This window comes from Etheostoma cragini, chromosome 7, assembly GCF_013103735.1.
Source record: "Etheostoma cragini isolate CJK2018 chromosome 7, CSU_Ecrag_1.0, whole genome shotgun sequence".
Taxonomy (NCBI): Eukaryota; Metazoa; Chordata; class Actinopteri; order Perciformes; family Percidae; genus Etheostoma; species Etheostoma cragini.
This window is the reverse complement of record NC_048413.1, coordinates 22114897-22136702: the sequence shown is the minus strand read 5'-3', so window position 1 is coordinate 22136702 and position 21806 is coordinate 22114897. Positions and strand designations below refer to the sequence as shown.

At 38.5% G+C, this 21806-nt stretch overlaps 1 protein-coding gene across 2 annotated transcripts in view; it reads left to right on the top strand.

Moving 5' to 3' along the window:
- mtor (mechanistic target of rapamycin kinase) overlaps positions 1-21035 on the top strand; it is an 84627-nt gene extending 63592 nt beyond the window's left edge. The window contains exons 35-58 of one of the 2 annotated variants that reach the window (XM_034875994.1): positions 1473-1598; positions 2304-2435; positions 4862-4977; positions 7246-7363; positions 8207-8404; positions 8684-8784; positions 8990-9086; positions 9185-9283; positions 9402-9524; positions 10113-10295; positions 10978-11112; positions 11794-11968; positions 13945-14080; positions 14259-14406; positions 16230-16352; positions 16847-16929; positions 17027-17099; positions 17188-17262; positions 17837-17972; positions 18786-18851; positions 18941-19021; positions 19831-19911; positions 20392-20497; positions 20905-21035. In XM_034875994.1, the coding sequence (XP_034731885.1) occupies positions 1473-1598; positions 2304-2435; positions 4862-4977; positions 7246-7363; positions 8207-8404; positions 8684-8784; positions 8990-9086; positions 9185-9283; positions 9402-9524; positions 10113-10295; positions 10978-11112; positions 11794-11968; positions 13945-14080; positions 14259-14406; positions 16230-16352; positions 16847-16929; positions 17027-17099; positions 17188-17262; positions 17837-17972; positions 18786-18851; positions 18941-19021; positions 19831-19911; positions 20392-20497; positions 20905-20920 (2727 nt within the window). In that variant the 3' untranslated portion in view covers positions 20921-21035. Of the gene's footprint in view, positions 1-1472; positions 1599-2303; positions 2436-4861; positions 4978-7245; positions 7364-8206; positions 8489-8683; positions 8785-8989; positions 9087-9184; positions 9284-9401; positions 9525-10112; positions 10296-10977; positions 11113-11793; positions 11969-13944; positions 14081-14258; positions 14407-16229; positions 16353-16846; positions 16930-17026; positions 17100-17187; positions 17263-17836; positions 17973-18785; positions 18852-18940; positions 19022-19830; positions 19912-20391; positions 20498-20904 lie in introns of both variants that reach the window. The other variant, XM_034875993.1, reaches the window with a different exon arrangement.
- Positions 21036-21806: the final 771 nt, after the last annotated feature.

Sequence of the window (21806 nt, the reverse complement as noted above, 5' to 3'; positions counted from 1 at the left end):
CGATGTAAGAGAAATATTGTGCCAAAGTTGAACTATTAGTCGGTGCGTGTATTATAGGATTTTGAAATTAATTGTTTTTTTAGCCTTGGATTAGGGTTTACATTGACATTTGTCAGCACTAAGACAAAAACACACTGCTTGTTTTTATCAAAACAATATTTTTCTGTCTATTCGTATTGCCCAGCTGTTAGAAACAAACCTGAGTCTTCCTAATATCTTTGTGACATTTCAAAAGTTTTAATAAAATTAGCTTCACCGTTGGAAGGAAACTATTACACACATACTTAAATCCCTATGTAGTAAATGAAGTTACTCACGATTGTCTTGACTTTTTCCATTCATAACAGATGGAGGTTGGTTGGAGGAGGTATTTAGGATCAAAAAGGGTCTTCTTGAGCAAACAGACAGGGCCAGCAGCACCAGAGCTGGGTCTGCAATTCCTGACAGGTTTTTTCTCTCTAGTGATTTATTGGAGGCTGACCTCACACATCTGTCAGGGAGTCACTGTCCCACTCCTTTCTTTTATCCCAGTCTCTCTTTCGCCAAAGGAGTAGTGGTAGGGCAAAGAGTGTTTGCAAATACTGCACCACGTTCCTTGTGGGTAAATGTTTCAAAGGTCTTGCACTTCCATCCCTGTGAGAACCTGTTTGAATTGACACTGAACACAGCTTCAGCCAGATTCTACCTGCACTCAGCCCATTATCCCATCATGTTACGTCTATTTCAAAAACTGTAGTATTTAATTTTAGTCTCAGCTTATAACAGCTCACAAAATGGCTCGTCCCAACATACTTTTGCCATCTAAGGAATACAGCAAAAAAGTTTCAGATAAGGTCAGCACTTAATGAAAAGGACTTAAACCTTGAAATATGTAAATTACCGTGTCAAACACAAAGATGGATTGTATTATCTGTGAAACTCTGCTAGTAAATCAGCCCAATACCGATTTCAAGACCTCATTTGTTTTTGCTAGTTGCCATGCAACCTAATATGACCCTTCCTTGTGGCAGTGTTTGTAATTATAATCAAGTCCTTTTTCATGAAATGTTAATGTTGTTATGTTTACTCCCTGTTGAATTGCATACATTCAAGTCATACAGAGAGGATTGTACAGTGCATGCTTTTTTCCATCAGAATTGGGTTACTCCACTGCCTTCAGCACTGTGTTATACCACAAGGTTGAGGTTGAGGTTTAGAGGACATTTAATAGAAAGAATCTGCTAATGGTACTTACAAATATATGAATACAGAATACTGTTCTGGCACGTCAACCTCTACTCACATGTGGACATGTTTAAGACAGGGACCCCTGTTAGTAATAGTAGGCCCCTTGGATTTCTTCTGTACTGCTCTCTCACGCGTGTTCATTCTCTTGAGTTTAACGAGTGGTTTCCTTTCTTTGAAGGGAACAACAAAAGGGTAATGTGTTTAACCGGTCTGATCCTTGTGATTTTTGGTGTGTTTTCTTCTAGGGTTGTCAGCGTATCGTGGAGGACTGGCAAAGGATTCTGATGGTTAGATCGATTGTCATCAGCCCCCACGAGGACATGAGGACATGGTTAAAATATGCCAGCCTCTGTGGCAAGAGTGGCCGCCTGGTCAGTGTATTGACATATTTGTACAAAGCCCCTCAGTATTCTCTGATCTGACCCCTGATTATGCATAATCAATTAGAATTCCATAAAATTCTGGAGAAATAAATCAGAGTTGACAGTATGGTCAAACGGAAAAGGGAAGTCAATCACACTGTTAGAAACCTGATGCATATCTGCACAATTTAAGTGGTGTAATTTTCCATCCTTTACCACCTCACTGTTGTTCCAATTGATTGCAAGGGATGGCAGACAATTGGCCAATTTTTCCTTCTACACACTTGTTGTATTTCAGCACACAGCTCTAACAGCTTCTGGCTAGACACCATATCCTGGAAAACAAAATAACAAACACGCACGCACGCACACAAAAAATGCCAGAATCCCCAACTATGATGTAACCAAAAATGTATGTGATTGGCCAACGTTAAACATAGCAGGAAATGTGATTCACAAGTGGGAAAAGACCCCTCCACTAAGACTTTATCTTATTGTTCTCTCTTTAAAGAATCTTTAGCACTTACTCATACAATGGCCTATTTTATTTTTGACTCTTTAAAAAATAAAAAAATCTAACCTTTTCAAGGTAGCAGTTAATTATGCTTGTAATGTCTTGGGGTTCCTAAAAACCTTCCAGGTTGTTATTAAACTTGAAACTGGATGGTGATTCATTTGCTGCTTTTTCCTCTGTTGCCCTCTTCATCCCTGCAGGCGCTGGCCCATAAGACCCTTGTGCTCCTTCTGGGTGTCGACCCCTCGAAACAACTTGATCACCCGCTGCCCACAGCCCACCCACATGTCACCTACGCTTATATGAAGTACATGTGGAAGAGTGCCCGCAAGGTAAGGGCAAGAATGTTGTGTTGACTGAATGGTTTATAAGTAAAATTTTGTTTTGTTGCTTTTCTATAAGTCATATATACTGTAAATGTCATCATATGTGACAAACGTACTGATGGTTATCATTTTTATTTGGAAGTTTTTAGTGGAACATCAGGCAACAATCAGAGTTTCAAATATGCCAGATAGGGAGTGTTAAATTATTGGAACATTAGTGACATAAACGGCTAATTAATTTAACATTGTAGGGAAAACCTGAGAAACAGCCTGAGAAACATTAACACCAACAAACTACATCTGTAAAAAAGAAAATTGAAATTGCTACCAGCCTTGTGATTGTATAGTCAAACTTAATCAGTCCCACTGGGATTTCAAAGGTCTTTTGTGATTATTAAAAATGAGGTAACCGTTAAATAATAATAGTTCCACTTAGAAAGATTTACATTTAGTGTTGTTTTTTTTTGTTTTTTTTAGATAAAAAACATATGAAAAACAAACATAAATAATATAACAACATGAAATTGAAGCTATAAATAGCATATGTTTAATAAACATAGTACAAATAATAATAATAATAATAATAATAACGTATTAAAAAGAAATCCATTAAGATTAAGTAAACTTGATCATAAAATTAAACAATGTAAAGAGCATAGGCTATCATATTTCTTGGGAAATTTGTGTAATAAGTGCATTTTTTTATAAGTAGTTAGCTAGCCAAAACGTTAGCTATTATGTTACAGATGGTTAAGTCAACATTTAGAAATATTTGCAAGGATTTAAATTGGCAGAGCTTTTGGGATTTTTTTACTTAACTGAAAGCAGCACCTGATAAACAAAAATCCTAATTAAAATAGACGTTTGAAGTCCGAATTTATTTGATTTGATTTCCTAACAGCAGCTCTGGATTGTAAACTTATTAAATAAGGAAGTGTTGTGATTAGTGAGATTTTTAATTGTTCTTCTGGGTTGACATATCTGACAGAGTAACAATATTTAGTTTGGTTGAGTTTGCATTAATTATTTTGAATCTTGTATTATTGTAAAATGTTTGCAAGAAATTCATGTTGTTTAGTTTAAACTTATAGTGTGATGATTTACACAGGGTTTATATCTATAGGTTTATATCTTCCAGGATAAAAGCCTGAGTCGATCAGTAAAACTAACTCAACTGTTAATGTTGTTATTAATGTTTTTTGTGCATGGCAACAGTGCATGAAGTAAGACTCGCTTAATACTAGTACTCATAAATGTTAGTGTTTTGTTCTGAGCGATTAGTGCATTCTGCAGCAGAGCATTCAGCACAAAAACCCCCGCCAAATTTCCAACTACCAGCAGTGGTGACCTAAGATTATACTGTAGGCATTAAAGTACATGTCATTAGAGCAGCCATCTGTGCCATTTGTCTACCGTGCACACACTCACATACACACGCCTATTCACATATGGTATATACACCCCACACATAAACACACCCACATTTATTGCCAGGTGTTGAATAGTGTTTGTGGCTCCAGAGTGTAGAACTCATTAGGGGTCTTAGGTAAGCGTAAGCGTTGCTGTTGCTCGAGCCAGCTGCACCACCAGACAAATCAGAATACATAAAAACACACACACACACACACACACACACACACACACACACACACACACACACACACACACACACAGCTGGAAAGGACATATGCACTGTTCACTCATCACACTTGCCATTAATGGGGTGCTATTGAGGGAAAACCATGCAATAGTGGGTCATCTATCAAGGATAATGGATACGAAGTAAAGCACTTACAGATCAGAGCCCGAGCCGTTTCTGATACAGACAGATTTTCATTTTTCAAATGATATTCCTGACATATCATTGTAAAGGATAATCATACATAATAACCTTTCTAGTATTTAATTTAAAAAATATCCAAAACTCAATCCCAACTGTGGACAACATCCCAAATTTGTGCAAGCTGCATGGCATGTAGTACAGGTTGCCTCTACTTTACTCAGATCTGACATCATGTCAAATTCATAACAAATGTAATGTAAGTTCAAGTAATATAGAATAGTGCAACCTGGACAGCAGAGGATTTTTTTCTGGTGAGCCACTGGTGAGTCCAGAAACACTGAAATGGACAGAGAAGAATGCTCATTCTTATTGGGCTTGACTGCATTAGACTGGACAGTCGGCTCTGTAGGAGCCGTAACTGAAAGACAACAAACAACGTGTAGTTGTGCCACTTCTACCAAGAAAGGCAGATAAATAAAACACATAATTTTGCTTGTCAATTTCGCACAATCAGTTCACTGTTTATCACAAATCACTTGCTTGTATCTAGTTCAAAGGGGTTTCGGAAAGGACCAAAACAGACAAGTGTATTGCTCTAAATGACACACAGTCTTTACCTGCCGTTGGTATTTGTTTTGTATCTCTCCAGATTGATGCCTTCCAGCACATGCAGCACTTTGTGCAGGGGATGCAGCAGCAAGCCCAACATGCCATCGCAGCCGAAGACCAACAGCATAAGCTGGAGCTCCACAAACTGATGGCCAGGTCTGGACTTTCTGGACGTTAGCAGCAGCAGCTCACCACCTAATGAGCTTTTTTCATAGAAAACGTTTTCCCATGTCACAGTAGGGAAAGCACCGGTGTAAATAATAAAATTTATAATTGTTCAATTCCATTTAGCTGCTTCAGTTTCAGGGTCCTGGCATTGTGCATGTTGGCTTACTGTTAATGCTATTAGTAACGCATGTGCTTTTCTTACTATAACAGGTCAAACTTTCTGCTATGAAAAAGGCCTAGTGGATATCAAGTGTCTACATACCCGGCGTGCAGACATTTTCTTTTTTATTGACGGATGGTCCAAAATGTAGCTATAATTCCATATATTTTCCCCTGTACTTTCATTAAGATATCTTGCAAAATATGAGTAAACATGAAAGTGCAAAACAAATGATAGCTATGATCTGATCTCCTTCAAAGGCTTATGCTTCAAAACTAATTCAAGTACTGTATTCCGTAGACTGGTGAGGGAACAGATAATTGTATTGATACTTCACTATTACTAAGTAGTTTTGACATTATTTCTTGATTCGCCATCATTGGCAAAGCCTTGGCAGCTTTCCACTATCATCAACTCACCTCATTGTGCCACAAGATGCGGTGTGAAGTCAGTTTCAAGCAGTTTTTGGAAAAGGTGAAATTTAAATAACAGTTTTCAGATGCTGATTTAGTGGATTAGATAATGGAAAGTTTAGTATTTTCCAAAATAGCCTGGAATTACTTCAAAGTCTTAGAGAAGTTGTTTGCATGCCCTTGTGGGCTCATGAAAATATTTGAGGAAGATATCTAAAACGGTTTCATTTAGGTCTGAATGTTGACTGCTTGCCTGCGCAGGAGAGAACGATTACTTTTTCAATTTGACTGCACTGCATTGTGTATCGTGTTGGTCAAACGACTTAAAACAAGCTGGAAGCAGATGGGTAAACTCCTATGTACCGTAAATCATACAGTTGTCTCATCTGGCCTTGTGCACAAACACACACCAGTCATGTGCACCCCCCATTTCATAAATCATACATGACAACCCATAAGCGTGACAACAGGCAGAAGGAGCTTTATCACTTTTGCATCTTTCAGACAGTGACTCTGTCTGTCTGAGGAAAGCATGTTGGGGAAAACACCTGCATAATGTCAGTCAGGACGGGTTCTCTCCAGACGTGCTGACACACTTTCATGAATACAGGTTGGCTGTGTAATATAGAGCACACCTAGACTGCTCAGTCAGACATACAATCACATGAAGGCCTCCACTCGCTCCCTAAAGGACCCAGTTTAATGATACACTGCTATTTATTTTAAGATTAATAACCCTGGTTTTTACTTTCCAAAAAAAAAAAAAAGTTGTCTCATTGTCCCAAAACACCCCATTCTCCTCCTGCTTCTTCCCCCATAGTTTAACCTGGTAACATGCTGAACCCAAACTGTACGCTCACATGGAAAAGCACTCAGAAGAAATTACGTAATCCTGAAGGACAGCTTATTGGAGTTGCTCTGCAAACAGTATTCAGACTGCTGGTGGATGGGTCGACAATACAGTGCTTGCCAGTTTCTGGCAAGTAGTTGTATGTACATATATGTCTTGGCCCCGCCAAACACAACTAGTTTAACTATTTGCCTGTAAGCATCTGTGTTTGTGATGTTGATGGCTTCGTCATTCACATGGATGCCACAGAACTCACTGTTGAGTTAAATTAAAGGAAATGTGGATTGGATAATTGAAAATCTCCAGATGTGATCTGAGAACCTTAGAGCATAAAAATGCACTGCAGCTTTTACTTTTGATGAATGCCTGCATGATATCCAAGTCTTATATCATAATCTCACTCTTTTCTGGACTGCCCTTGGGATGTACTGAATTTAATAAGCAATAACAACATAGGCATGGTTGTAAACTCATGGTAGTGTTTCTTTGTGACTTGTGCCTTTATTTCCTCGTTGTCATGTAGTCTCTGAATAAGTTGCTGGAGAGTTTCTGTTAACAACATTGCCCTCTGACCTCGGTAACTTTTATGGTTTCAAAATTGTTTTTCTTGTGATCGGCAGAGAATGTCAGTGTTTTTATTATTTTCAGACTGAATTTCAAGTGCTTGTAATCGGAGCTTCATTGATTGTGTACCACTACATTGTTAGGGTGCAGCTTTATACATGTTGGTTGGAGATCTACACAATGCTACACCATTTTGGGCAAGTAGAAATGTAAAATAATAATTTGGTGGGGTGAAAAGCAGGAATTTAAATGATTTTCCTTTTATGTAGATGTTTCTTGAAGCTGGGAGAGTGGCAGCTCAGTCTGCAGGGCATCAACGAGAGCACCATCCCCAAGGTTCTGCAGTATTACAACCACTCTACTGAGCATGACCGCAACTGGTACAAGGTCAGTATCTCCCTTTTAACTCTAACCTTTCACTTTTGACTCTCTCTCTGCAGTAAAATCATCAAGAGGTTGCTATGACACTGATGCGTCACTAGGAAAACTTTAGAACCCATTTTATTGCCCTTGAACCAAACATGTCATAGCAGTGTTTAGTTGTTGTTGTTTGTTTAGTATTTATTTTGCTCATCAGATTGAAATATGTGCCTCTTCCGATGTATTAGACAGGGTTTTAAAATGTAAAAAAAAGTCCTAAATTCTAAATTGTAAGCTTTAAAAATGATTTAATTTGCTGAAGTATTGTGTTCTAGGTCTTACTTTTTTTTAACAGGTCTTAATTTTCCTGTGTCAATGTAAGACTACCTTAAATGCTCATTGAAATATTCTGTGTTCTTGATTCTGTGGTGTTCTTTCTGTCGCTATCTATATATAATTTTCTGTATTACGACTACAAATGACTTCAACATGCAACTTATTATGCAGCCAATCTAGACACAAGTCAATAGCAATGAGGAAATCAGGGAATTTCAGACAACGTTTCTGGACTATGACATCTGATTTTCTGTTTTTTCTTTTTTTTTTATGTCTTGAGTAGGTCTTAAATTTTATATTCATATTGGTCTTAAAAGGTCTTTAAAAGTTTTAACTTTGACTCTGTGAAACCTGTAGAAATCCTGCTAATAAATATGAGGTGATGGAATAGCTGAAAACAACTCTGTGTTTTCTTGTCCATGCCTGTGCTGCAGGCTGCAAAGATGTCACGATATCCACATACCCCTCTTCCCATCCTCACAACATTTGAATGTTTGGATGAGAATAATTACAATAATCCCCTACATTCTGCAGGCCTGGCATGCCTGGGCGGTAATGAACTTTGAGGCAGTGCTGCACTACAAACACCAGAACCAAGGACGTGACGAGAAGAAGAAGCTGCGACACGCTAGTGGTGCCAGTGCTAATAGTGAAGCCAGCAACAGCGACAGCGAGGCCGACAGCACTGACCACAGTCCTGTGCCCTCACCCGCCCAGAAAAAGGTCAATGAGGTGAGAGTCACAGAGAATGAAGTCCTCTACACACCCATCCTCATCGGTCATTCAGTGTTCTCCTCTTCTACCAGTCCAACCAAGGTAGAGGCAAAAAATTCTATCAAATTTTGCATAATGTTTGCTGTCCCTGGTAATGATAGAAAAATGACAATGACTGTCCAGACCTTGCCATCCCCACGTACAGTCAACACCAACAGTGCAGTATGTTCTCCAATTTAGCTATTTTATTTTATTTTTTGTATTAAAAAGCATCTGCCGTGTGTTGTCCCTCTAAAGGACCTCTCAAAGACGTTGCTCCTCTACACAGTTCCTGCTGTTCAAGGTTTCTTCCGCTCCATTTCCCTGTCCAGAGGCAATAACCTGCAGGACACACTACGGTGAGTTGAATGACTATAACACACATAGGGCAAGTAGTCCACGCAAACAAACAGTACCCGTATTTATGGACACCAAGCAGACGTGTTGTGTGGGGATAGGAGGACCTCTAGTGGTTGATTGTGATTGTGCTATGCCATGATCCTTAATAATCAGGCAAGAAAAGGTTCCGATTTAATTTAGTCTTTTATTGTTTTTGTTGTTCAGGGTTCTGACTCTATGGTTTGACTACGGTCATTGGCCTGAGGTGAACGAAGCCCTGGTTGAGGGTATCAAGACCATTCAAATAGACACCTGGCTCCAGGTAAAACGCATACAAACACACACACACACACACACTTACTATAGTTAATATTTCACTGATTTCTCCGTTTTTATTCCGTTATTATTCTGCCTGTGCAGGTGATCCCTCAGCTCATAGCTCGAATTGACACTCCTCGAGCCCTGGTGGGTCGCCTCATCCACCAGCTGCTAACAGACATCGGACGGTATCATCCCCAAGTAAGTCTGCTTACACTGCTGCTGATGTTGTTACACAACAGAACCAAGAACACATTTCCTATAGTAACTTAAAGAAGTACCATCAGAGATTGTTGGATTGTTCTGTGTTCCCCTCCAGGCTTTGATCTACCCGCTGACTGTGGCCTCTAAGTCCACCACAACAGCCCGCCACAATGCTGCTAACAAGATCCTGAAGAACATGTGTGAACACTGCAACACTCTGGTTCAGCAGGCCATCATGGTACAGAGATTTAATTGTTTCTATTTGTCATTCTTGAATTTGAAAAGGTTTGTTCTTGTGGGTAAAAGTGGAACTTCTGTTTGTCTGTTGTTTGTAACTGCGGATCAAGAATGTTTTTTGTTTTTTTTAACTATCTTGACATGAATTATTAGAACAAGAGCTCCTCTTTCATGTCTCCTTATTTTTCTCCCACATTCAAGTTTGGTCTTTGGTCCGATTAAAAAGTAGAAATGTGCATTAATCTGAATCATAAAATCTCAACTGCTTCCATTGCCACTAGTGTAAAAATGCTCTGTAAAGAATAAATGAAGTCCTGCTGCTGCTGCAATGCAGGTATTTGCACTTTCTGGTTTGCACTGATGTGTTGTCTGTAGTCTGAGGGAACAGGCTTGAACTAGCTTTTCTTCTTTTTTTTCCATTATAAATGTCATTTTTGTCATCTAGAAACAATTGTCAGCTCGAAGTATTCTAACATGTAGATACTATATTATCCATGAAGACCAACTGCTTGATCATCATATCCTATACGTCTGAGCTTTAAGTATCAGAAAACAGTCTGACTTTTCATCTTTGTTTTTCTTCATCCAGGTGAGTGAAGAGCTTATCAGAGTGGCCATCTTGTGGCACGAGATGTGGCACGAGGGCCTTGAAGAGGCGTCACGTCTTTACTTTGGTGAGCGCAACGTCAAGGGCATGTTTGCTGTGCTGGAGCCTCTACATGCCATGATGGAGAGGGGACCACAAACCCTCAAAGAGACCTCTTTTAACCAGGTGCGTGCCATCCAATATTGTGGTTGACTTTAGTCTTGTTTTGTGCAACACCACAAACTAAAACGTCTTCATGTCTTCTGTTCAACATAGATTAAAAGTTGCACGGCAGTCTTGTTCTTAAACTTCTTAAAAATTAAACCACAAATTGAGCTGTGGTTTTTTTAATCTGTTGTTGTGACATTCCATGGAAACTCAAATACAAATTCACTAAAGGAACATTTACTTCCTGTGAGGTGGAAAAAGAATGGGCTTTTACTGTATGTACTTGAATTACATCCGTTATTAGATATTTTTGTGTTGATTAGTGTCAAAAAAGCCTAATTAAATCAAATCTGTTAAATAATGGGTTCATATTTTTGTAGGCATTGTAAAAATAACTCTGTATACTTAATTACCACAAATTAAGTGTGAGTTTGTACAAAGGGGTACTGACTTCACAGCCATAAGTCATGTCAGTGACCCAAGCTCTCTGTTCAGATATTTCCACTCAGGCTGCCGATGCAGATGTGCGCTATTAAAAAAGAAAATACTTGGATTGAAATCCTGGATTAATCAAGTTGGAACAGTAATGTTTATTGCCTTGACATTTAGTTTTATAGTCCTGCTGTGGTTAACCATATTCATTTATTTGAATGAGTCATTGGACAGAGACAGAGTGTGTTTGTCTTACTCCATTCTACAGGCTTATGGCAGAGACTTGATGGAGGCTCAGGACTGGTGCAGGAAGTACATGCGCTCCGGAAACGTGAAAGACCTGACACAGGCGTGGGACCTCTACTACCATGTATTTAGACGTATCTCCAAACAGCTGCCACAGGTGATGAAACCATAGAGTCACTCCACTGGATATGTTGTAACACCCTCTGAGTAGATGGCTTAACAGGTCTTCTTGCTTCTGCAGTGAAGATGAAATGAAACTGATAGTTGTTCCTAGCAGAAATCATTGCGTTGTTGAAGAATTACACTAAAAACAGTTCTTTTAGGAGCTCCCTCATTTCACATAGCAAATTGAGATGGCAACACTGTTTGACAATGTGGCACGCTCTTGCTGTCAGGGAAGCTCCCTGCTGTGACATTACAGTTAGCAGCATGAAATATATACAGCAACATAATATGCTGGGAGCATTTTATTCCTCCTCTGGGCATTAACATAGAAATAAACACTCTCGATAATGCATCCAAACAGCAGACCTAGAGCAGGTTAAGGCTCTGATAAGGCAACCATGCATAAAGATTCAGAATTTACTGTAAAAGAATTTAAATGGATTTAATGCAATTTAAATCACTGATGGTTGAATGCAAACAAGCAGGGAATGCATTTATGATAGACACACAGAGGGATTTATTAAACAACTTTAAACAACTGTCTGTAACATAGGATACTGTTGACAGGAGCTGTTTTGCCAGTGCAGTGCAGTTTTTATTTTATTTGAATTTTTTCTACTCATCAGACTTACAAACTAATTGGTTCTTCCCACCTCATAAACTTTCCATGCAGCTGACCTCCCTGGAGCTACAATATGTGTCTCCAAAGCTGCTGATGTGCCGGGACCTGGAGCTGGCAGTACCAGGCACTTATGACCCCAACCAGCCTATCATCCGCATCCAGTCCATCGCTGCCTCCCTGCAGGTCATCACCTCCAAGCAGCGCCCACGCAAACTCACCATCATGGGTAAGACAAGGAGAAAGTTGCACATGCCTTGTGGCTCTGAACCCATTATATTAGGAAAATAGATTAAACAATATCTGAAGTCAGAGTTGAATGCTTTAAGCAGGCGTGGGCCATCAGATAAGAGAAAATTCAATATTAATAGAATCTGTACCCAAACACCAACAGCTCCAATGCCACTATACATTTTGAAGTCATCAGTCATGGCAAAGTCTTGTGTTAAACCTGTGATTAACTTAATACCATAATGAATCCCAACATACACAAAAAAATACTTTTTAAAAGAACTCAACAGCCGGGAGCTCACTTCATGATTCATGTATCTTTTTTCAGATTCTATCCCGCGAGGAATTGTGCATTTGTCAGGAAACCTCTTCTAACACCGTTCCGTTGACATTAATTTGAATACAGAAATAAATAACTCTGACATTATATCCCCTACTCGGCTTTTTGATGTAAAGTACAAGACCGAAGTGCTTCTAAAATGGTACAGCACAGTAAAGTCACCTTGTCTGGAAGCCAAAGCCTCAGATTATCAATCACAAATGCTTCACTCTACTTCAATCCTTTCCACTGCACAATTTGATACCTTGTTCTGATATATCCCATCAGTGTTACACAACGTACTCTGTAAAAGAGTATAGCCAATAAATCAACTGACCTCTGGAGCAAGACTTCAGATTAAGACCTGTCACCCACTGCAGGCTGCTTAGATTTACTGTCGGCGCTGTGTTCCCCCAGTGACACACAATACATTGCTTACTGGGATTGTCATTAGGATCAGACTGAGGATAAAACAGAGACCCTATCTTACTTGTTCCACTGGAAGAATCAGTTACTCTATTAGAGGTAGTATGCTAATTACATTGAAATCATTGTAATGTGGTCTGTTGAGAATACTGAGGACAGTATAAGATAGTGAAACATTTAGATACAATGGATATAAAAAGTTTACATACCCCTGTAAAAATGGCAAAAAATTAGACAAAGATAAATCATGTCAGCACTTGTTCCACTTTTAATGTGACCTATAATGTGAACAATTCAATTGAAATCTTCGAGGTTGAAAAATAAAAAATAAAAATCTTACAAAAACTGTGTGCACACCCTTTTATAACTGGGGAAAGGCTGTGTTCGGAATTAAGCAACACCATTCAAACTCATGTTAAATAGAATTCATCACACACCTGCCATCCTTTAAAGTGACTCTGATTAATCACAAATAAAGTTCAGCTGTTCCAGTAGGCTTTTCCTGACATCTTTTTAGTAGCATCTCAGAGCAAAAGTCATGGTCCTCAGAGAGCTTCCAAACAAAGTTTAACGTTTTAGAATGGCCCAGCCAGAGCCCAGCACTGAATCCAATTGAACATCTGTGGGGTGATCTCAAGAGGGCTGTGAACAGGAGATGTCCTCGCAATATGACAGATTTTAAGCACTTTTGCAAAGGAGAGTAGGCGAATATTTTCACGTTAAGATGTGCCATGCTAATAGACTCCTAAAAACTTCATTCTGCATAAGAGGATTTAGTTGATCCAGTTCATTCAGGTCATAAATACATATTTTCCTTGTTGCCGCAGTCAACAGAACTTCACAAGTCATGTGAACTTTACAAGGTACTTTCAGTATGCATTTATAAAGCCATGTGTTTGTTCTGTGGGGTTCTTTTCCATGGCAGAGTCATTATAATACAACCCCTCATATCTGTCTCTTTGGAGTGCCATTCCAAACCGAGGTTGACCATTAAGTGAGAGATTATTGGGACTAAGCTTACTATAAAAGTGATTTAATATGGGTTCATATGAAATCAATTATTGGCTGCTTAAACTTCCGAGACATTTCTTTAGGCAAAGGTAATGGAGATGCAGCTGCACAGCAGCCGGTGAGCACCTGGGAGAAAACAGCCAATAGTGCTAATTCCAACCATATAATGTTTCTTAATACAATGTCTCAGCAGTGTTTGTTTGTGGCGCCCTCTGCAGGAAGCAATGGCCATGAGTTCATGTTCCTGTTGAAGGGCCATGAGGACCTGAGGCAGGATGAGAGAGTCATGCAGCTGTTTGGTCTGGTCAACACACTTCTGGCTAACGACCCTGCGTCCTTACGCAAGAACCTCAGGTAGCTACACAGTCACGTTTATACACAAACACACACACACACACAGAGACAAAGAGAGAGTCTGAAGTATGGTACATTTCACACGTCTTGAGAACACACACTTTCATACTTTCACAGTTATGAACATGAAGTTGTGCGCTTGTTAGTGATTGTTATTGCTGTATGTTGCATTCACCAGCATTCAGCGCTACGCAGTGATTCCCCTATCTACCAACTCAGGCCTGATTGGCTGGGTGCCCCACTGTGACACCCTGCATGCCCTCATCAGAGACTACAGAGAGAAGAAAAAGATTTTGCTCAACATTGAACATCGCATCATGCTCAGGGTGAGGAATAACTAACATCAAACATTAGGTTTATCCTTTCTGCCTTTTAATCAAAAACAGACTGCCCATGCATTTCCTGCCCACACGTTTGTTTCCCTTATTGGAGCACAGTTTTCTCCGTTTCAATCTCATTTAACTCACCTAGCAACATGTGTAAAACAATTACAGTACATTCCCAGGACGGATTTGAATTATGCTATGTTATTAAATACACATTTATGTGTAAATGAGCATATGTCCTTGCGTGTTATTCACTGTTTTGTGCCAACAGGTGTTTAATTCATGAAATGTATGTGAATTTGTTTTTTCATTTAAAGCATACACACTAAATACTAAATAGATTCATCAAAGCTGAGAAAGCGTCTGTTTTCATTAACAGGTGCTTAATTGTCATGAATTAACTGGATATCGCTGCCTTGGAAATGCTCAATTAGGCATAGAGAGCACCCACATAATACATAATCTTCCTCACTAAAATGTCACTACAGGAAATGAAAATGGATCAGATTAAATTTTTTAAATTTTTTTATTGTATAAGGCCTATTTTGTCTTTTTTTCAACATTGGTTTTGTTGAATTTTTAGTAGTACAATTATAAAATAAAATATATTAAATAAATTATTTTATAAATAGAAAATAACAGGCATTGAATCAATTAATCTGTGTCCTGTGAAGTAGGCGCATGCTAAAAATACTCAAATTGGGCAGGTACACACATTTTTTTCCTGGCATGTTTTAAATAAGATGAATTTGATTTTCAATTGATTAATAGCGTGATAAATAAGGGTGTCACAATTCTCCTTCAGTTAAAAGTTTTGATTTTAAGGTCACGTATCAATTGGATTCTTGATTTTTACATTTATTTTTTAAAGCACAGGTTGCTGCGCCATTTTTAGACTAGCCTTTTATGCAATATAATATCTGACCTTTGTTCACAGTGTACTACACTACATTGTCAAATTTAAATATTTATAAACATAATGTAATAATAACTTATATCTTCAGTGAATTGGAAACTTAAGCAAAATAACCTGCCACCTAGTTTCTCTTTTGTAACTGCAGCCTACATGCTACTAAACGCACATAGCAGAGCTAAGTCAGAAGAGGCTGACTGACTCGCAGCACTTCAACTCGTGTTTTTTTCTGCGTGGCAAGCAGACCGGACGTGACATTGGGGCGTGGCAGCATCGAAGATTCCATTTTTTAATTCAAAGTTCGAGATTGTGAAACACTTAGTTTTTAATAATACGTTGCATTCAGTTTAAGCCAGATATTAGACTGAACAGTCAATCAGCCAGGCCATTAATGAGTTTTAGATAAAACAAGAAAATGGGAGAGGGAGACAGTGATAGATTATAGTTTTGGGGGGTTTCACTGTTTCTTTCTAAACCCAAAAACTTTACAGTTCATTTAAACGTAAAGTGTTATTACTTCCCCTTATATATATCAATCACTAGAACTAATTTCAGTTTACTGTAGTAGGTATCAACGCAGTAGACATTCAATATGGACTCAACGTAAGTGATCTGAAATCCACAAAATAATAAACCTTTTAAAAGCACATCAGGTTAAAAATATGAATCATTATCCTTTTAATACGTTCCTTTTCCATTCACTTTGAGGAGTCTTTAAATGTTGCTGTTTTTCAATGCTCTCTGGCCACCTCATATTTATGCACCATAGAGTTGTTTGACTTTTCATTTGAAATGCAAAATCCATCATCATTCACTTGTAACTGGCAATGATGATGCTTGAATTTAACTTGTCTAAACTCGTAGCATGATATAGTTATCCACATTTGAAGTGTGCTTTTGTGTATTTCAGATGGCCCCAGACTACGACCACCTGACGCTGATGGAGAAGGTGGAGGTGTTTGAACACGCTGTCAATAACACGGCTGGAGACGACCTGGCCAAGCTCTTGTGGCTGAAGAGCCCCAGCTCTGAGGTGAGAAACTCTGCCTCTTTACTCAGTCCACTGTCAGCGCAGTGGATGACGATTGAGCGTACTTGATCTTTTCAGCATCCATCATCACATTTCAGTGCTTCTAGGGTAAAATGTCAAGAGTGTTCAGTGATAGAAAAGATAACTTACAGATCCATTAATTGACATTTTTACAAGAGACTGCACTGGCAGAGGGAACATAGGGAGTACCCAGTCTGTGACATTTCTAATTATTGTGGTAAATACAGTAGTATTTAAATAAAACTGTCGTTTTCCCTGAAGAATCCTTTCTCTGGGTTGTATGTCCTACTTTCAAAACACTGACTTAGCAGGACTTAACAAACCTTCAAATGGAATCCATTTTTAGGAACATTAGTACCTTGTATCCTTATGTTCTGCATGTTCAAGTGTCTGGAAAGTTGTATCAAGCTGCCCACCAGAGATTTCTGTGCCATTTACTAGAAAAGCTCTCAAAATGCAGATGTTGTCTCCTCCAGGTGTGGTTCGACAGGAGGACCAATTACACACGCTCCCTGGCTGTGATGTCCATGGTGGGCTACATCCTCGGACTGGGTGACAGGTGAGTTTCTCAGCCAAAAGGTTGACGTCTTTCATTATTTCCATCACATTGTTAGAAGAAGAGGAAGAATGAAAGTTATCTTGTTTCTATTCTCCAGGCATCCATCCAACTTGATGTTAGATCGGTTAAGCGGCAAGATTCTCCACATTGACTTTGGAGACTGTTTTGAGGTAAGAGGAGATTTTTTTTTCAAAACCTTATCCACCGATAATATTTTTTCATTTATGGGAGACTGACCCTTATTACAACATACAACAGGTCGCCATGACCAGAGAGAAGTTTCCTGAAAAGATCCCATTCCGACTAACGAGGATGCTGACCAACGCCATGGAGGTATGCATCTCTGCGGTATCTTATGCGGTGATAAACACTTGGAGTGTTTGCTTAGCTTGGAAAGTCAAAAACTCTTTTTAATGAGTTTGTATTTTTCGTAAGTGTTAAAGTCCCCTACATTAAAGCTACAAATACTCCTACCCATACTACTGGAACTAAACCAAATCCTGTCTGAGCTTTTTCTCCTGTGACTTCTGTATTTTGGTCAGAATAATAATTAATCTTTTAAATGTGCAGCATTTTATCAGAAGTCATGACTGCAAACAAGAAAAGCGTTAGTCATCCCAGCATTAATAAATAAAATTCAATATTTTAAGAGGTTTAAGTTGTTTTGTCTCTTAAAGAACTTGAAATGTTTTAAGGTAAAAATATGTTTAAAACCAAATTCAAGGATCTAAATATAAACAAAAAGGTTGCACCACTACAAAACCGCAAAACACCAGATTGGATCCTGCTCTTAAATACCAAAACAATTGACCTATCTTTAATGTAAAAACACAAGACAGAAACCTAACCTGAGGTTATGATCAGGTTTTTTCCCCATCAGTAACATTTACATCTGGTTGTTTGGCAGGTGACAGGCTTGGACGGTAACTACCGGATCACCTGCCACACAGTGATGGAGGTCCTGAGGGAGCACCGGGACAGTGTCATGGCTGTGCTGGAGGCCTTTGTCTACGACCCGCTGCTCAACTGGAGGCTCATGGACAGTAAGAGATCATCAGCATAGTAAAAACTTCAGTAAAGGAACACGCACAACAGACAAATCACGTGTGGTAGACTGAAATAACCACGACAGCATCACATGACAGTAACAACAAACAGAATGTGAAAGAGATCAGCCCAGAAAAATACATTTTGCAACAGTCAGTGCAAATTACTCCACTCACAGTAGAAGTGTAGTTGAAGTAATTGAAGTGGTTGAGAGTTTGGAGCATTACATGTAATCAGATGGGGTAAAAAGCTAAAGTGCTTTCCCGCTAGTAAAATGGAAATTTGTTCGGCTCATATTTGGAAGAGAAATTGACCAAATGCTTGAAGAAGTGGTGTAGACATCTAAAGGTTGTTGGTTAATTCAAGTGAATGAATATCTTTGGCACTCTCAACAAATACGGTCAAGGTTGCCTTAAGCAAGGCATTTTATCCACCATAGTAGAGTTCAACATCTTTTTTGTAAATGAGTCAGTGTTTTCAGCTTAGTACAGCCTTTGATCGTTAATCATTTGATCATTAACTATTAATGGTTTCTGACTTACTCCCAGAGTCTGCAGGATGCATTAGTGGGCCCATTTTCAGTTTTCTCTTAATTTATTTCTACAATTCAACCAGATCTGGTTTACATGAATATCAGAGCCTTCACTACTTGTAAAGGTTAGAAAAGAGCGTAATTCTTCTGCATTTATAAAGGTCAGAACAATGCTGCTGCTTTCTGTGTGATGGATGAAAAATAGAATATAGTACAGTAATTGTCACGTTGAGGGAAAAAAAGACTCACTCTCACACCTTTTCTATTTCACCCGCAGCAAACACCAAAGGCAACAAGCGGTCCCGCACTAGGACCGACTCGTACACTGCTGGACAGTCAGTGGGTGAGTCTACAGTCCAAACTGCAGCCATGTTGTCCACCTAATGTAAGAATGTGTTTGAACCTGTAACTGTGTGACAGTGTCCTCTGCAGACGCTCTTGAGGGAATAGACATTGGAGAGACCACACACAAGAAACCAGGGACCACAGTTCCTGAATCCATCCACTCATTCAGTGAGTTGCCAGGTCATTCTGTGATCCATGGATTATATGTTGAAGCCTTTTTCTTTTTTTTTCTCCGGTCGTAGTAAGCTCTCTTGCTGTCATAAGTGATTGGTGCAACTGCTGTGCTATTGTAAGGCTGCACTCAAGTTCACTTTGATTTGAGCTGCAAAGAAGTTTTGTGTAGAGTAGAGCCCGACCGATAAAGGATTTTTAAGGCCAATACCAATAAAAATATTTGGTTATTTAAAAATCCTATATATAGGCTGATATATATAGTTTAAAAATAAATCCAGAAACGGGTAACAAAACATAAACAGATTTCCCCAACATTAGTTATTTGTAGTTATTTATGAGTTCTCACAAATAGTAATATGATAATCATATGTTTTGTTGTCACAGGAGAATAGAGGACCATCAAAATCTATTTAAGTTCTGTTAAAAAAATTTATAAAAATACAAACGTAAGATATGAAACTTAAAGTCCTTACAAAAAAAATCAACAAGGATGTTTCAGAGCGCCGTCTGGTGGACAAAGTGTGCAACGCTAACACTCGTAACATGGTTGACTGTTTTATTTTATTTTTTAAATATTAATGTATAAGAATCACTTATTTGTCATTGTAAATGATTCTAATTAATGAATATAAAAAAAAAATCAACCATTACGAATACCAATAGTTCGGGAAATGCCCAATATTGGCCGATAATAATAAACAAAAATATTGTTCGGGCTCTTTTGTAGTGAGAGCACTTGCATTAGCTTCATCTTAAGTTGTTAGTAGTTGATGCCAGCGTTTTTTTGTGGGATTACTTTCTAGTTGGAGACGGTTTGGTACAACCTGAGGCACTCAACAAGAAAGCCATTCAAATTATCAACAGAGTAAGAGACAAACTTACAGGTAAGTTCTGCACCACTCATCAAGCACTGCAAAGGTTAATCTACTTGGACAAAACGCTGCTATTTGTCCTTTCCACACAGGCTTCTGCAGGAAATATAGATATCTTTGTAGCATTGTTAAAATTCCTAAGGTCGAATGTAAATTAAAAACTGTTAATTTTTAAGTTACCATGTAAACAAAGTTCTTTATTGTGAAATAAATGGTAAAATATTAATTTACAAAAACATTTCAAGGTTTTAGTGCAGAAATGCTACACAGACAAATGTCCAATTATCAGATGTTTGACTCATACTTGACCTTCTTCAGTCACATTTTTATACTGTAGGCTAACCCTTCTTTTTCTGTAGTCAGGTCTTGATCAATCCAAAAAATACCTTCCTGTCACTGATTAAATTTCTTGAAACAGAAGGGATTCAAGTGTGACCAGATTGAATTTTCTGGTAAAGGTCTAGTATTTTGATGAGAGGTTGTTCCCTGCAGGTCGAGACTTTTCTCATGATGAGACACTAGATGTGCCAACACAAGTGGAGCTTCTCATCAAGCAGGCCACTTCACATGAAAACTTGTGCCAGTGCTACATTGGATGGTCAGTACTGCTGCTGGAGTGTGCGGATGTTGTTTTACCAGACAGTTGTTTGCTTCTAGTCTTTTCTTCCTCCCCTCCAAATGTAATTAGGCCAGTGATGTAGGGCAGCAGAAATCCACGTAAAAACAGTTTATGCTGACCTTAAATATGGTGATGTAATTTGATTGCGTACAAACAAGAAGTCCAATCAAGCCAGCTTTTTCTTCTTTTTTTTAAAGTGCATTTGGCTGTTGTTTATATGATGCTTGGTTATGATATAGAGGTAAATTCGCGGTATTGTCATGAAGTAATTTTCCCACATTTTTAAGTGTAATAATACATCAATGGTGTACTTTAGATGAAGTAGAATGAGACAGGCATCGAGGCTTTGCTTGGCTTAAGTGAATCTTTATTTTTTCTTTCTTCAGGTGTCCATTTTGGTGAGAACCGTCTCCGGCAGACAAAGTTACACTTTTTACACTTTTTTTCTCACTGGTAAACCAAGAAGAAGCATTCAAATACATGGATATCCACTGGAATATGTACTTAAGACATGATGATCCGATTTTCCAGTGGCATGTTTTAAGTTTATTCAAGAGTATCTTGAGAGTTCAGTTTTAACCTGATGATTATAATTTAACTTCCAACAACTTCCTTTGCTTTTAACCATACCACCACAATCAGTTGCTGTAAGCTTTCTACGGAGGCCATTTTGTAATTATGACATTTCTTACTTCACACACACTGTATTAAAAACCCACTAGTCTCTTATTTCATTATGTTATAATGTGACAAATTTCAATAACATAGTATGCCTTTAACTAATTTAAACATTCTTTAAAGTTTACTAATGACAAAATCAGTCAAGTCATATTTGATTTAAGATGATCATAATGTACTGTATGGGCATTTGTGTGCCAATAAACCTTGTACAGATATCACTGTGAGTGCAATGGGTTCATTTGACAGGACACCTATTTAGTAGTTACATTAGACACGTAGTAGACACTTTCATCTTTTGCCTATCTTCTCCATTAAAAAACAAGGGGTGTAATGCTTCCCATGTTTCTCTTTGAGTGTCCACAGAGGGCACTCTGACTCCTAATACAATCCTTCTCCATCTTTTTAAGAAATACTTGGAGAAAGGATGCTCTCATCAGGCCAGAAATGATGAGATCAGACTAGATTATCATCTAAATCCAGAATAAAACAAATTTTCGATTCAAATGCAGTCCCTGGCAGAAAGAAAACCAAATGAGATTTGGCAAGTTGCAGAGGCAGCAGTGTAGTCAACTATTAATTTAGTTTCCCTGGGCTGTTATCTGGTCAA